The sequence below is a fragment of the Neophocaena asiaeorientalis genome, unplaced genomic scaffold, assembly GCF_003031525.2.
Source record: "Neophocaena asiaeorientalis asiaeorientalis breed wild unplaced genomic scaffold, Neophocaena_asiaeorientalis_V1.1 scaffold432, whole genome shotgun sequence".
Classification (NCBI taxonomy): Eukaryota; Metazoa; Chordata; class Mammalia; order Artiodactyla; family Phocoenidae; genus Neophocaena; species Neophocaena asiaeorientalis.
Genome location: NW_020174549.1, coordinates 1,962,870 through 1,976,736, shown reverse-complemented (window position 1 = coordinate 1,976,736; position 13,867 = coordinate 1,962,870). Strand labels below are relative to the sequence as shown.

General features: G+C 38.6%; 1 protein-coding gene across 1 annotated transcript in view; it reads right to left on the bottom strand.

The window, feature by feature from the left end:
- Positions 1-13,867, bottom strand: part of SVEP1 (sushi, von Willebrand factor type A, EGF and pentraxin domain containing 1) — a 186,551-nt gene that overhangs the window by 84,282 nt on the left and 88,402 nt on the right. Inside the window, exons 10-15 of the mRNA XM_024757284.1 lie at positions 11,995-12,124; positions 8,154-8,261; positions 7,256-7,387; positions 6,432-6,626; positions 4,840-4,961; positions 2,430-2,538 (exon numbers count right to left, since the gene is read on the bottom strand). Of these exons, the coding sequence (XP_024613052.1) occupies positions 2,430-2,538; positions 4,840-4,961; positions 6,432-6,626; positions 7,256-7,387; positions 8,154-8,261; positions 11,995-12,124 (796 nt within the window). The remainder of the gene's footprint in view (positions 1-2,429; positions 2,539-4,839; positions 4,962-6,431; positions 6,627-7,255; positions 7,388-8,153; positions 8,262-11,994; positions 12,125-13,867) is intronic.

Genomic DNA, 13,867 nt, shown 5'->3' with positions numbered 1-13,867 from the left:
AAGAATTTTTTCTATGAATATATAAACACACACATACACATTTATGCATAGATACATATATATATATAGCTAGAATAAAAATAAACACATTGCACTTTTAATAAAATGAGATCATACTATATGTATATTATTTGGTAATCATTTTTCAAATTTTTTCAAAAATATATTATAATATTTCTGTGTCAAATGGTTTCATAATATTCTCTTCTATAGCTATACTACAAACTAAGCAGGTTTCTATCTTCAGACTTTTAGGTTATTTCAAAATTTTAGAACATCCTTGTACATACACTATTTCATAAAGTATAAGACACCATCAATGAGAAGACACATCCCAATTTCAGAGATGCCCAAATGAAAAGTGTACATCTTAGAATTTATAAAATGTGGTACATGTTTGTACATTAGCATGAGTTTTATCTTGAGAAATATCCTTAGAAGTGGAATTTCTGGGTCTGAGCATTTTTAATCCTTTAGATACATATCGTCAAATGCCCTTCAATGTCTCCTCTACACACAATATATGAATATGATTTTTTTCCCCTGACACCCTTGCCAACTCTGGGTGTTATGATTCTTATTCAAATTTGTTAATCTGACAGGTCAAAAATGGCATCTCATTTTAGTTTTCATTTGAATTACATGATTATTATAAGATCAAACAATTTTAATATATTTATTGGCCCTTTATTTTCCATACATTATGACTTGCCAAGGTGTTATAACCATTACGCTGATCTTGTGACTCTGTTGTGAGGACACTCAAGGAGGAACGGCTGTCTCTTAGGATCACTTGTACCATATGCCATCTGGATCCTTCTAGAATGACAAACATCACCCATCTCAAAGCCTCATGATGACAACTGACTCCCTCTGTGTGTATCCCTGCACCCCTGCAACCTACCTCAACAGTCTGGGGGTTGAGGGAAACCTGGGTCATGTGTGACGGAAGAGGCATTGTTATTCTAGATGTGCCACTGCCAGCTCCCCTGCCAATGCCACCTTGTGTTTTTCTATCTAAAACTTTAATGTCAAATATGTTCACTGAGAAGTTGTACATAATAGTTAAAATTGGAAAACAACTTAAGCCTACCAATAGGAAATTGTTTATATAAATTATGGCAAACTGACTCATAAAATAATATGTAGATATTAAAATTGTATTGAAGTATAATATTTATGACGTAAAAATGTCCTGAATAAAATCTTACCTAAAAATTCACGTTTACAAAATAGTATGGGTCAGCATACATATGCATGTACAGTTACATATTCATTAATATATTAACAGAATTATTTCTGGGATTGCAGGTTATCTCAATATCGTTCTTTAGCATTTTTCAAATTTTTGCAATAAACATGTATGCACAAATAACATTTTTTTTTTTTTACAAATAACATTTTTAAATTTAAAAATCTAAAGCGACATTCAACATCACTCAGTGCTGAATCACTAAAAACACGACTAGTGTCAGAAACAAAAAGGATGTCTGCTGTCAAGTGAATTAAAACTGTCTCAAATAACCTTCTAAGCACTTTATTTATACTTGTACTTCCTCATTTAATCCTTACAATGGCTCTATGTGTTCAGTACTCTTATATACCCAATTTACAGGTGAGAAAATGGAGGCACAGAGTGGTTTGAGAACTTGGGCTCAAGACCACACACCTAGTTGGTGGGGAAGCCAGGATTCAGACCTTACTAGTTGCTTGTAGAGTTCATGTGCTTTAAACACAACACTATTTTGTTATCACTATTATATTTTAAAACACTACTCTGCAAGTTCGGGACAGTTTTATAAGAATGAAATAAAAATAATTACTGGAAAGGACAATTTTGCTAATTGAGAGACACAACTGAAATCTAGAAATCTGAAGACAGTAAGCTAAATGGTCAGTTGGACCAGCCAAAAAAAATCACATAGCACACTTTGGAGTAGCTTTAATGAAAGTTATATGTCAATTATATCTCAAAAAAAAAAAAAGAAAAGAAAAAAGTGTTCAGACTCCACATAAAGAAAACATCAGAATTCCACTTGAAGGTATATTAGACTTGAATAAATGGCTTACTTGCAATTTAAGTTAAATGCCATATAAAAATTGTTGTTAGTACTTTATAGTTATTACTATTCTCTTCTAAGATCTCATATGAATATTTGAATTTTACAATCATAATGTGACTTAGTTTTCTTAGTTTTTATCATCCTGAGGCATTTTGGCTAATATTTTGAAAGAATTTATTTGATACCCCAAATGTAATATATTTATAAAGATCATTAAGCACAGTATCAAGTTATCCAGTCATCCTAAAATACTTGATGAATAAACGAATGAAAGATCATTTTTCCAGTTTGCCCCACTCTTCTGGAATGATTTTCTTAGTCTGCAGATCAGTTTTGCCAACTACCCACACTAAATAATTTCATTACCAATTGCAAAGCCATTTTCATACTCATAATTATATTCGAGGCAGTATTTTTTGGTCAGGTCCTCCAGTCTGCAGTCAATGTCATCAGCGTCACTACAAAATGATGGGACCTGCAAATAAAAAATGAAGAGGACAAAATGTACTTCACATCTGGGTGTGCCTTGGATAAGCCCTTTGCTCCTCTGGCCTTCACCTCTCCATCAGCAGGAGGGAAGGGAGGGCCCTAGAGCTCTGTCTGCCCTTAAAAAGGCTCCTGACCCTCCTCCATGCCCTCCCCTACCTCCTCTAAGTGCCTGTGGACCACCAGGATTAGCCTCATGCCTTTTCTTTCGGTTTATATCACTTACCACAAGAAAACCAGGACTCTTGGGATATCTCGTCTCTTAACTTTCACCCCATTTGGCTTTTTTAAAATTGAAGTGCAGTTGATTTACAACATTTTATTAATGGCTCTTTAGATCCTTTTCTCTGACCCTATCTCCCACCCTTCTCCAAGTCCTCAAAATCTTCCTCGATGCCCTCTGAAACACAGTCAGTAATCAGCCAATCTCCTATTATTATTATTATTTTTAACCTCCTCTCCTTATGTTCTCTTCATTTTTGCTCTCAATGAAACCTGACTTCCTAGTTTTCTTAGGTGGTGGGCATGGAGGAAGTGTCCTCCTCACTCTTTATTGCTGTTTCCAGATCATGCTCCCATGAACCTCCTTGAAGCCTCACAGTTTTGAAGCTCCTGCAATCAACTATACCACACACTGACCCTCCTTGTGGCCATCACCTACAGCCCTCCCCCACTCTGAGTCACCCTCTCATTCCGAGAGCGCTTGGTAACCGTCCTTGTTACAGCCCTCGGTGATTTCTGCATCCACCCAGCTGATCCTTCTATCACCTTGGAGTCTCACTTCCTCTTCCTCTTCTGTCTTCCAGCTCTATTTTTTTTTTTTTTAAAGAAGATGTTGCGGGTAGGAGTTTATTAATTAATTAATTTATTTTTGCTGTGTTGGGTCTTCGTTTCTCTGCGAGGGCTATCTCTAGTTGTGGCAAGCGGGGGCCACTCTTCATCGCGGTGCGCGGGCCTCTCACTATTGCGGCCTCTCTTGTTGCGGAGCGCAGGCTCAGTAGTTGTGGCCCATGGGCCTAGTTGCTCCACGGCATGTGGGATCCTCCCAGACCAGGGCTCGAACCTGTGTCCCCTGCATTAGCAGGCAGATTCTCAACCACTGCACCACCAGGGAAGCCCCCAGCTCTACTTTGTCACTTGACATACATGAGACATACACTTGAGGGTATGTCTCATGATCATACCCTCAGACCTCGTTGTTACCAGTAACTGCACCTTCTCCTACTCCCAAGAATCCAACAATTCTTTGACTTCATCAGAATCTATAATCCACTGATGCTACCCACCTCCTCACTGTCTCTCAGCTCCTGATGTCTTCACTTCCTTATTTGCCCATCTTGGATCCCATGGTCTACCACCATGAATTACTCCCGTGCATGCACCCTCCTCAATATGTTTGTCTGGAGGACCTTTAACCCTGGTTAAATTCATTGCTCTGCTTTCTCCACATTTGTGCCCACATGCTCAACTATAGCTTAGGAGAAAACACAACGCTGCTTACTGCCAAGCCTACTACATTTCCCTAGAATATTCATTTATGCTCTCCTAGAAAATTATTTTATACCATGTTCTGTTTTCTCAAACCTCCAGCAACTCCTCCCCATCCATACTCCAGGCTGATCATTCCGCATCTTTTTTCACAGATCAAATAGTCACAAAAGATCCTTCCTTCACACACTTACATCACCATGTGGACTCACTCCTGTATCTATGCTCCTGTACACTCCGCCTCCTTGATGCCTCGCTTTCTCTCACACTCTGTATCAAATCTACTACTACTACTACATCTACTTTCAGAATCTATCCAAAATCTAAGCCACTCAACTCATCATTTCCTGCCTTTAAGACATTCAATACAGTTAAATGCATCGTTTTGCTTTCTTGGAATCACTGAAAGAGTCCTAAACGAAAACACATGAAAAAGAAAATCCTTTAAATGTTCAATGATCTCCTCATCATAAAAGAAATACAGTCTACAATGGCATTTTTGTCATACTTTAAATAACAAAGCAGACATTCTCAAACCACATGGACCCTAAGCTTCCCTTTCTGACTTGGAGTGTTTTAAAAAATTCAAAGTGCTTTAACACAGATTTACATATAATTCACTCCAGAAGTCCAAAATCCTATGAATAATTCTAAATATGAGGAGCAAGTTTGGGTCACAAAGAAGAAGGGAATCATCGGGACAAAGAATTTTTGTTGCAGGTGACCCAGAGAGGTTACAAAAAACTCAACAGCAAGCGTCCTTTCAAATATGGCAAACAACACAGGAATGTTACTGACATACCATTTTCCCCAAGGTGGTCTCAAATGTTTCAGAAAACTTCTTCAACAGATCCGTGTCATCACAACGAGTTGCTTTGTACAGCATCTCAAAGGACTTGAACCCATGATTTGCAAAACGTTTTACTGGAAAATGTTGGAAAAAACAGCTCCAGTTGGTTAGTGTTTTCAAAACAACGATTTAATTTTCTGTGGAATAACTGTGACTTGGTATTTTAATCCTGACATGATTTTTGGGATTGTTATAAAAACAAAAGATGACAGTTAAGGAACGTTTCCAGGCATTAATTGATCATAATAAACCATGAGCCAAGCAGCTCTGTACCCAGTTACCTGGTGATAAATTTGCTTTGATATATTATTCTTTACCTTCCAATCATATAAAAAAAGGAGCATTTAAGAGAAAAAGAGATATAAAAATTCTCCTCATTATATTCCTGGGAATCTTTGAAAAATACTAGCTGCATCAAAGATATTATAATTTATATTTATGTAAACTTATATGTTTATATTATATTTGCAACCAATAGACATTGAAAAATTTCTGAATATTATGTGAAATTCTATTTCTTGAAAGTGTAATTTCACAAAGATAAATTTTTCCTTGGATCAGAAGCTTAGAATTTAGACTCAGCAAGATGTCTCAGAATATTCAGAGACTATGTCTCCTAATAGCATCAGCATTAAAATCCTATTGTCTAGGGTTTCCCTGGTGGCGCAGCGGTTGAGAGTCTGCCTGCTGATGCAGGGGATGCGGGTTTGTGCCCCGGTCCGGGAAGATCCCATGTGCAGCGGAGCGGCTGGGCCCGTGAGCCATGGCCGCTGAGCCTGGGCATCCGGAGCCTGTGCTCCGCAACAGGAGAGGCCACAACAGTGAGAGGCCTGCATACCGCAAAAAAAAAAACAAAACAACAAATCCTACTATCTAAATCTTTGATAGAGGTGAGTGATACCACTTTTATTTGCTTCCCAAAGTTGGGGAAAAAAATAGCTCAAGTAAGTGGGCTTTACTGTTTTTCTAAGACACTGGCATTTAAACTTCACCTACAGTACTAGATCAAAGATTCACTCCAGAAAATATTATTTACACTAGACAAAGATATTGGGTTATTTTTATAATAATATATAAGATTACAGAATAGCTCTAAATCTAAATCGCTTCTAAAGAGAATGTGACTGATCTCTCACTGCATCACATATACTGGCTCTTACTTTAAACATAAGCTCTTCTAAAGACTGTAAGACTATACTTTATAAGTTGAAGTTTACAAGTCAAGAATGACACGCCGACAAGTCTCTTCGGATAATTCTGGTAACTGAAAATGAGAGCGCCAAGATGCTTTTGCCATAAACTGAATCTTATCCTATAGCAATCTGATATATAGCAAGACTCTGGGGGGCTAATATCTTAAGTCAAGGGACAAGCATTTCTCTTCTCTGCAAACACTTCAAATTCACGGCACCGTTTTCCACTCACCAAACCGAATCCCTATATTAAAGCAATTTTTCCCTTCAATGTTTAGAAATTTATACACCTAGGCAGACAAATACATATTCACACATACGAAAGGAGTCCAGAAAATAATTAGAACTTACTAGCGCAGTCTGGCCATTCAGTGGAATACGGTGGCTTCCAGATACCATCTTCATAAGCACAATAGTACTTGTCAGTAGAGCCTTCTGTGAAATCATAGCCCTCTAGGCAACTTAATGTGCAGTTAACTCCAGCACTATCTTGACTACACAGAAAATCCCCATTTACAGGTGTAAACGGAACTTCACAGGGGGAACCTGCGTAAAAAAAACTGTATTACTCATATACAGTGGTATAAGAAATACAAATTAAAATCCAGGAGTCTAAGCTGAATTTTGAAAAGGATTCCTCCCGTCTACCACTACTCCTAGAAAAACTCTCACAGTACATCCTTAGTGTGGGATTGTTGCAAAGTCTGCTTTTTGATTCCTAGGTGGGTTCAGTCAAAAAACTGTACCTATGTGTAATTATGGGTAATTAATTACCTCTGTGTAACTGTGCATATTTTATGAAAAGATAAAGTACTTCTGATTTGCGAGTTATTTTTGGCATTCCTTTAAGAAAAATGAAAACCAGGTAACATTACATAGGAAATAACATTTTCTGAATCTGTCTCCTCAAGCATTCAAAATAGGATCATGACAACAATACTTTACAACTTTGGAGAAAATGTTAATAAGTCGTTAATTAAAGACTACCCCAGAAGAAAATATTTCTATTTACCATGAAGTGAAGGAATAATAGTCAGAAATCTCAGTAAAACCTGTCAGTATTCTAACTTTAAACACCTACTGCTCATGGACTATTTTCTTTCACAAAATAGAGCTTAATAGCGATTACATATATCAAGTTCAACCAGATTTTTGGAGGCTTATGCAGAGTATACCTTTTATGATAATGTGGATGTCACATGTTCTGTTATTGCCTGAGGGGTCAGTGGCTGTGTACCGCACTACCGTCTCCCCGTGAGGGAAAAGGTCTCCTGGTGTATGACTTCTGGTGATGGCCAACACAGCCCCTAGAAAGGAAAGAAGCGGAAAGAAGGAATCCAACTTGAGGGTTATTGTGTGCGGTCACTTTATTTGATTTGAATTTTCATTTTCTGTTTATACAAACCAGCTGGGCATTCTATTTGTACTGATTTGGCCGCTAGTAGAAAATAAAGGATATAGTTTTACGCTATAACACAGAAATTGTTGACTCAAAAACCTATTGAATTAAGGCATTCTTACTAAATAAATTATCTTCCTTGAATAGGTCAGTCTCTGTGAATACTGGAAATTTAATTAAGTAATCTATTTAACTTGCATTCTTATTGTTTCCGGGGTTTTGGTCAAAGTTTTAAAGTGAACTTCAGCTATATTAGCCCATTTTTTTCTGTTTTCCCATGAATTTTTATAACTTGTTTGACAAATGTTTAAGAACTGAGTATGAAAACATAGAACTGCGTTAGATTTACCAATAGGATGCATAGTTTATGTCTTTAGGACAATGGAAGCTTAGAGACTCGATGAATTTATTAGAACACTTTCAAATAAAACACCTTGTACACGTTTAATAATGTCCACTGAATATTGAATGAAAGGAAACGCCATGAATAGGTAAGATTAATAATGTTAAATTATGTATACTTATCCTAGCATTAAAACATATTACCTTATATAATTATTCACTCTATTTCGATGTAATTTGCTTTGCATTTCTCTTCTACCTTTTTAAAAGCTTTTTAAAATAAAGTATAATTTGGCGGTAACACACTGAGAACACGATCTCTGCGTTCTCACCTGAGTTGTCCGAGAACTGAGGCTCATCCCAGGTGGCAGCGTGCCCCTTCTCGGAGACCTGGACTGGAGGTGGGGATCTGCACCAGTCTATGCTAGGTGGTTCTACATCTAAAGAACATGAAATCAGAGAATGAAGTCACAACTGATGTTCACAACTGGTGAGGAAGGCTGCAAGAGAGAACCAGAGTCTACTTGTGCTGGCAGAGAACCTTGACCTTGTTAGACATAAGGCTGGCCCTGGGGCCCCTTTGATGATGAGGTATGCTTCATCCCTGACCTCAACATCAAAAGAAAAAGCTGATTCTTGCTATACTTCCCTCTGCCTGTTGAAGAAGGAATACCAGATTGCTAAAATCACCATGAGCATAGCAGTATGAAAGGCAAATTCAGGATACGGTGAGCATTTAATTTGTGAGTTTCGCCACTGGTAGTTGAGCTGACCCACCTAGAAGTGTAGAAAACCTTCCCAGATAATTGGAAGGTGTGAAATGACCAAAGCAGTCATTTCACTGGGATCATTCCCACGATCCTCCTCTTAACGGAAGGGCTGATAGATGCTAAATGGAAGGACCAATGGGCAGAGATCAGAGTCATGCTGTAGAATACGTAAGATGTAAGTGAGGATGTTGTATTGTTGGAAGGCCAGGAGGTTATGTCCATAGATGGGACACTGGAGTCTAAGATTCCTAAGGCTGATAAATTCCAGGGAAAGACAAAGAACAGGGTGTGGACATGGGAATGGGGGGCTACAGTGGAGAGGGGGTGAAAGCCGTGGTAGAAATGAAAGAACTGTGAGTCTGTTGCTGGGTACTGTAATGTACACTGAAGGAGGGGTTTGAGGTGGCGGCACGGATAAGCCAGGTTTCAAAGCTCTGACGGAATGTGGTAGAATTTTTAGGATGTCAGTAAAGGACAACAAAGAAGGTGTAAAGGAGGGGGCTTCCCTGGTGGCGCAGCGGTTGAGAGTCCGCCTGCCGATGCAGGGGACACGGGTTCGTGCCCCGGTCCGGGAAGATCCCACGTGCCGCGGAGTGGCTGGGCCCGTGAGCCATGGCCGCTGAGCCTGCGTGTCCGGAGCCTGTGCTCCGCAACGGGAGAGACCACAACAGTGAGAGGCCCGCGTACCGCAAAAAAAAAAAGAAGGTGTAAAGGAGGAAATTTTAACATAACTATTAATGTTTACACTTTTGAAATGTCCTTCTATTTGTAACAACATGCCTTTGAGGGACGAATACTTCTTTTCTAATTATATAGGTAAGGAATCTGAAACCAGGCAAATTTAAGAGACTTGCCTTAGGTCATTAAGCTGGTAAATTGTAGTCATAGACCTCAAGACTAGGATGATATACTATCAATGACATACGGAAACATATAATTCTGAAATTAAATGAGCTCTACCTCTGGAGAATATATAGATTTTTGTTTTAAGCTAAGTCTTACGAATAAATGTTCAGTTTTTCTCTCTTCCTCATGTTTGTCATTTCCTTAGTACAGGATCTTTGGTTTACTACCTTCCTAGGCTGTAAACTCTGTCAACCAGCAGTGGAGCCTCCTTTGCTCACAGTTAGGTCTCCATGGCCTAGCAGGGCACCTGGCCCATAAAAGATGCTCAGAAAAAGTTGCTGAATAAAGACAAGAATGAAGGAACGCTCGTAGGAGGTCAGTGCACTTCCAGAATGCTGCATCAAGCCAATTCAGTGAAACTTACAAATCCGACAGTATTTACTATTTTCCCAAAAGAAGTTGCAGATGAAATAGTTCCAAGATTTTCTAAATTTATCTGATTTTAGCCAAACAGTTTAAAGTTGAAGTTCAGGGACAGGAGAGCAGTAAGACGAGGCCAATGACTGTCAAAGAATTGGAGGGACCAGCCAGATGCATTGTCTCCACGAGGGAGAGAAAATCCGTTCAAAGCAAGCGAGGCAGCACTCTGTGGAATGTTAAGCAAAAGCGTTCCTGTTTCCTCTCATTTATCATTAAGACACCAACACGACCCCTCATCTCAGGAAAACAAGAAAATGTAGGCTTTGGAATATTTTCTGTGTCTCTCTCTCCCCCTCCCTTTCTCTCCCATTCTCTCTTTCCCCCTCCTTCTCCTGTCCCCTCCTCCCTCCCATTTCCTCTCTCTTTCATAATTTGAAAATTCAGCTAGTGTCTAGCTAGACACTCGAGTACACTTTTGACATTTCATCATGCTGACTCTTCATTGTGAAAAACGAAAACTTGGCAAACTCTTGAATCACATTTTCATGTTTAAAATCACAGCGCCATAAAAACAAACCCAACATATTTTTCACGTGACTGATAAAATTCATGCTTAAAACAACCTTGAAAAAGCAATTAAAAACAACTAAGCACTACGACATGAACTGGACTGACTTTCATATGAGTCTTTTTATCTACTTTCACCAAAACCTATCACTTCTAGGGTAAGAAGCCAGTTTGATACACATTGGTTATTTCAAGAGGTTACGTAAAAGTCTTAAAATGAAATGAATTTAATGTACTGAATTTTAAAATAAACATTAAAAATACACCTGAGACCAACATACAAAAATGTTAGTATATTTACACAGAGCTTAATGTGTCAGGCACTACCTTGAGCAGTTTGTATATCTTAACTAACCAAAAATCTCACAATAACCCTATAAGGTAATATATTTATTAATTCTATTTCTGGATGAAGAAACTGAGGCACAGAGAGGTGACTGGTTACACTGCCTTAAGTGGGAGAGCTGGCTGTGGAGTCAAGCAGTTTGGGTTCAGAGTCTGTGCTCCTGAGTGCTACAGACCACTTCATATATTCTCCACGTATTAAGTCTTGCTGGTGGGTATCTGCTATCTACTGAATTGATTGAAAGCACAAACACCAATTGGGAGATGATGGAGTAAACCAAACCAAAACAATAAAGTAAAATTAAAAAGAAGGAGTGATGTATAGCAGTGGGATGTGAGGATGGAGAGACTGGGACAGATTTCAGAGATACTAAGGAGATGAAACCAGTAGAACCTGATGAGGTATTAGATGTTGGTGATGGAGGGAGAGGAATCAAGAATGACTTCCAGATTTCTGCATGGTAGCTAGGTCTTCACTCCATTTTCTGAGCTAAGAAATATTTTAGGTTCGGGTGAGTTTGAAGTGCCTGTGGGGCATCCACGTGGGAAAGTCGGTAGGCAGTATTATATACTGCTCTGAATTTCAGAAGAGAAATCTGAGCTGGAGATAGAAATCTGGGAGCTGTCAGTTAACAAAATTACCAGGAAAACTAGAGAGAGAGAAAGAGAAGAGGGCCAAGGCCGGAATCCTGGGGATGATCCACATTTGAGAGTTGGTCTGAGGAAGAGAAGCCTAAAAAAGCAATCAAGGAGGAAAAATGAGAATAATGGGGGAAAAAAACCAGAAAGACTGGTGTCAGAGAAGCTATGGAAGGAGGCAGTTTTGATAAAGCGAGCATGGTTAATAATGTAAAATCTATGGAAACATGTCAAATAAGGACTAAAAAGTGTGCAGTAGGATTAGCTCTAGAGATCACCGTAACCTTGATGAAAGTAGTTTCTATGAGTGAAGGAGACAGAAGCCAGACTTGAGTGACTTTGAGAATAAATGGCAGTTAAGCCAAAAGAGATGGCAACCATTGGGAACTTTTCAAAAGGCTCATATCGGAAGGGGTCAAAGAGACAGAGTGATAATTAAAGGGTACATAGGTTTCAAAGAGGAAGTGGCTTCAATGACAGAAGGAAGAATCAGTGAGAAAGGAGTTGTTGAAGATAAAGGAGAAGGAAAGTCTTTGGGGGCACTGGATTATTTTCACAAACCTACCCAAGTAATTTGAAGACTTACCAATAACCTTGATATGGAAAGTGCAGCTGGCTTGGTTGCTGGATAGGTCAGTTGCTGTGTACGTGATAGCAACATCTCCAATTGGGAAAAGATAAGGTGGGGTAAAAGCTGGATGAACGTGGATTGACACCTATTGGAGAGAAATATCAGGAAAGTTAAAGTTAATATTAATAGTACTTTTATTATTTTTTGGTTTATATATTATTAGCAAAGAAGTAAAAAAGACACAATATTTTATGTATAGCAAAAAGGAAAAAAAAATCAGACATAGCCTTTGGTATACTTCTGTCTAGACTATTTATCTATATGGTTTATAGAGTTGGGATACATATGAAATGTTGTTCCTTTTTTTTTTTTTTTTTTTTTTTGCAGTACGTGGGCCTCTCACTGCTGTGTCCTCTCCTGCTGCGGAGCACAGGCTCCAGACGCGCAGGCTTAGCGGCCACGGCTCACGGGCCCAGCCGCGGAGCAGCATGTGGGATCCTCCTGGACCGGGACACGAACCCGCGTCCCCTGCATCGGCAGGCGGACTCTCAACCACTGCGCCTCCAGGCAAGCCCCCGAAATGTTGTTCCTTTTTTATTAAACATAATATCTTAAAACATTTTTTATGCTCTTACATAGTTTTTAGAACTTATGACTCTTAAATATCTTTATAACCTATATAATAAATACATGGCAATTTTTTAAAAGAAAAATCTATTCAAGCACATTTAAATTGGTCCCAAATTTTAATGTTGTAAGCAGCACTATGATAACAGTTTTGTACAGATAATTTAAAAATATTTTTATTATGTCCTTATAATAAATTTCCAGAAACAGAATTATTAACCTCAAAGTCATTAGCATTTTATTGATAGATAATACAAAATTTATTTCCCAGATCACGGTAAAAATTTGCATTCCCATTGTTAGTATCATTGTCAAAGTTCCCATTCAAAGTTCTCTGATCTATATTAAATATCATTACCTTTTGGTAAATCAAAAATATGGCATGAGGTCATTGTTTTAATTTGCAGTTTCTTAATGTCTTACGCTAAGATTAAATTCTCATATGATTGCATGATATAGATTATTCTTCCCTTTTTGAACCATATGTTTGTCTTCTTAGTCCGTTTGAAAATTATAATGTGATAAAGATAAATTTATATTAATAGTGATGTAATAAACATTCTAACATTTGACATATTTGAAGCATTTTTCTCTAGTTTGCTAGAGAACTATTAAAAATACAAATAGAGGCACTTCCCTGGTGGCGCAGTAGTTAAGAATCCACCTGCCAATGCAGGGGATATGGGTTCGACCCCTGGTGTGGGAAGATCCCACATGCTGTGGAGCAACTAAGCCCATGTGCCACAACTACTGAGCCTGTGCTCTAGAGCCCACGAGCCACAACGACTGAGCCCAGGCACCACAACTACTGAAGCCCGTGCACCTAGAACCCATGCCCTGCAACAAGAGGAGCCACCATAAGGAGAAGCCCGCCAGTAACAGAGAGTAGCCCCCACTCGCCGCAACTAGAGAAAGCCCACGCACAGCAACGAAGACCCAACGCAGCCAAAAATAAATAATTAAAAAAATAAATTTATTTAAAAAAATTGAGAAATACTTTTGAGGTCAAATCCATTGGTTTTTTCCACTGTATTTTGAAAAAATATTTCAACACACAGGTGCTACATTTTGTCTAAATTCCCATGGATCCTGAAGTATGTCCCTACACTCTTCTTAGTATTTGATGACAATGACCAGGATGATGGTGATAATGATGACAATGCATGTTTTCATGGGCCTCTTATAGAATGTGGAAACTACACACGAGGGAGCACTCAACGCACACATCACCTACAGTATAGTAAGTACTACAATTTACATT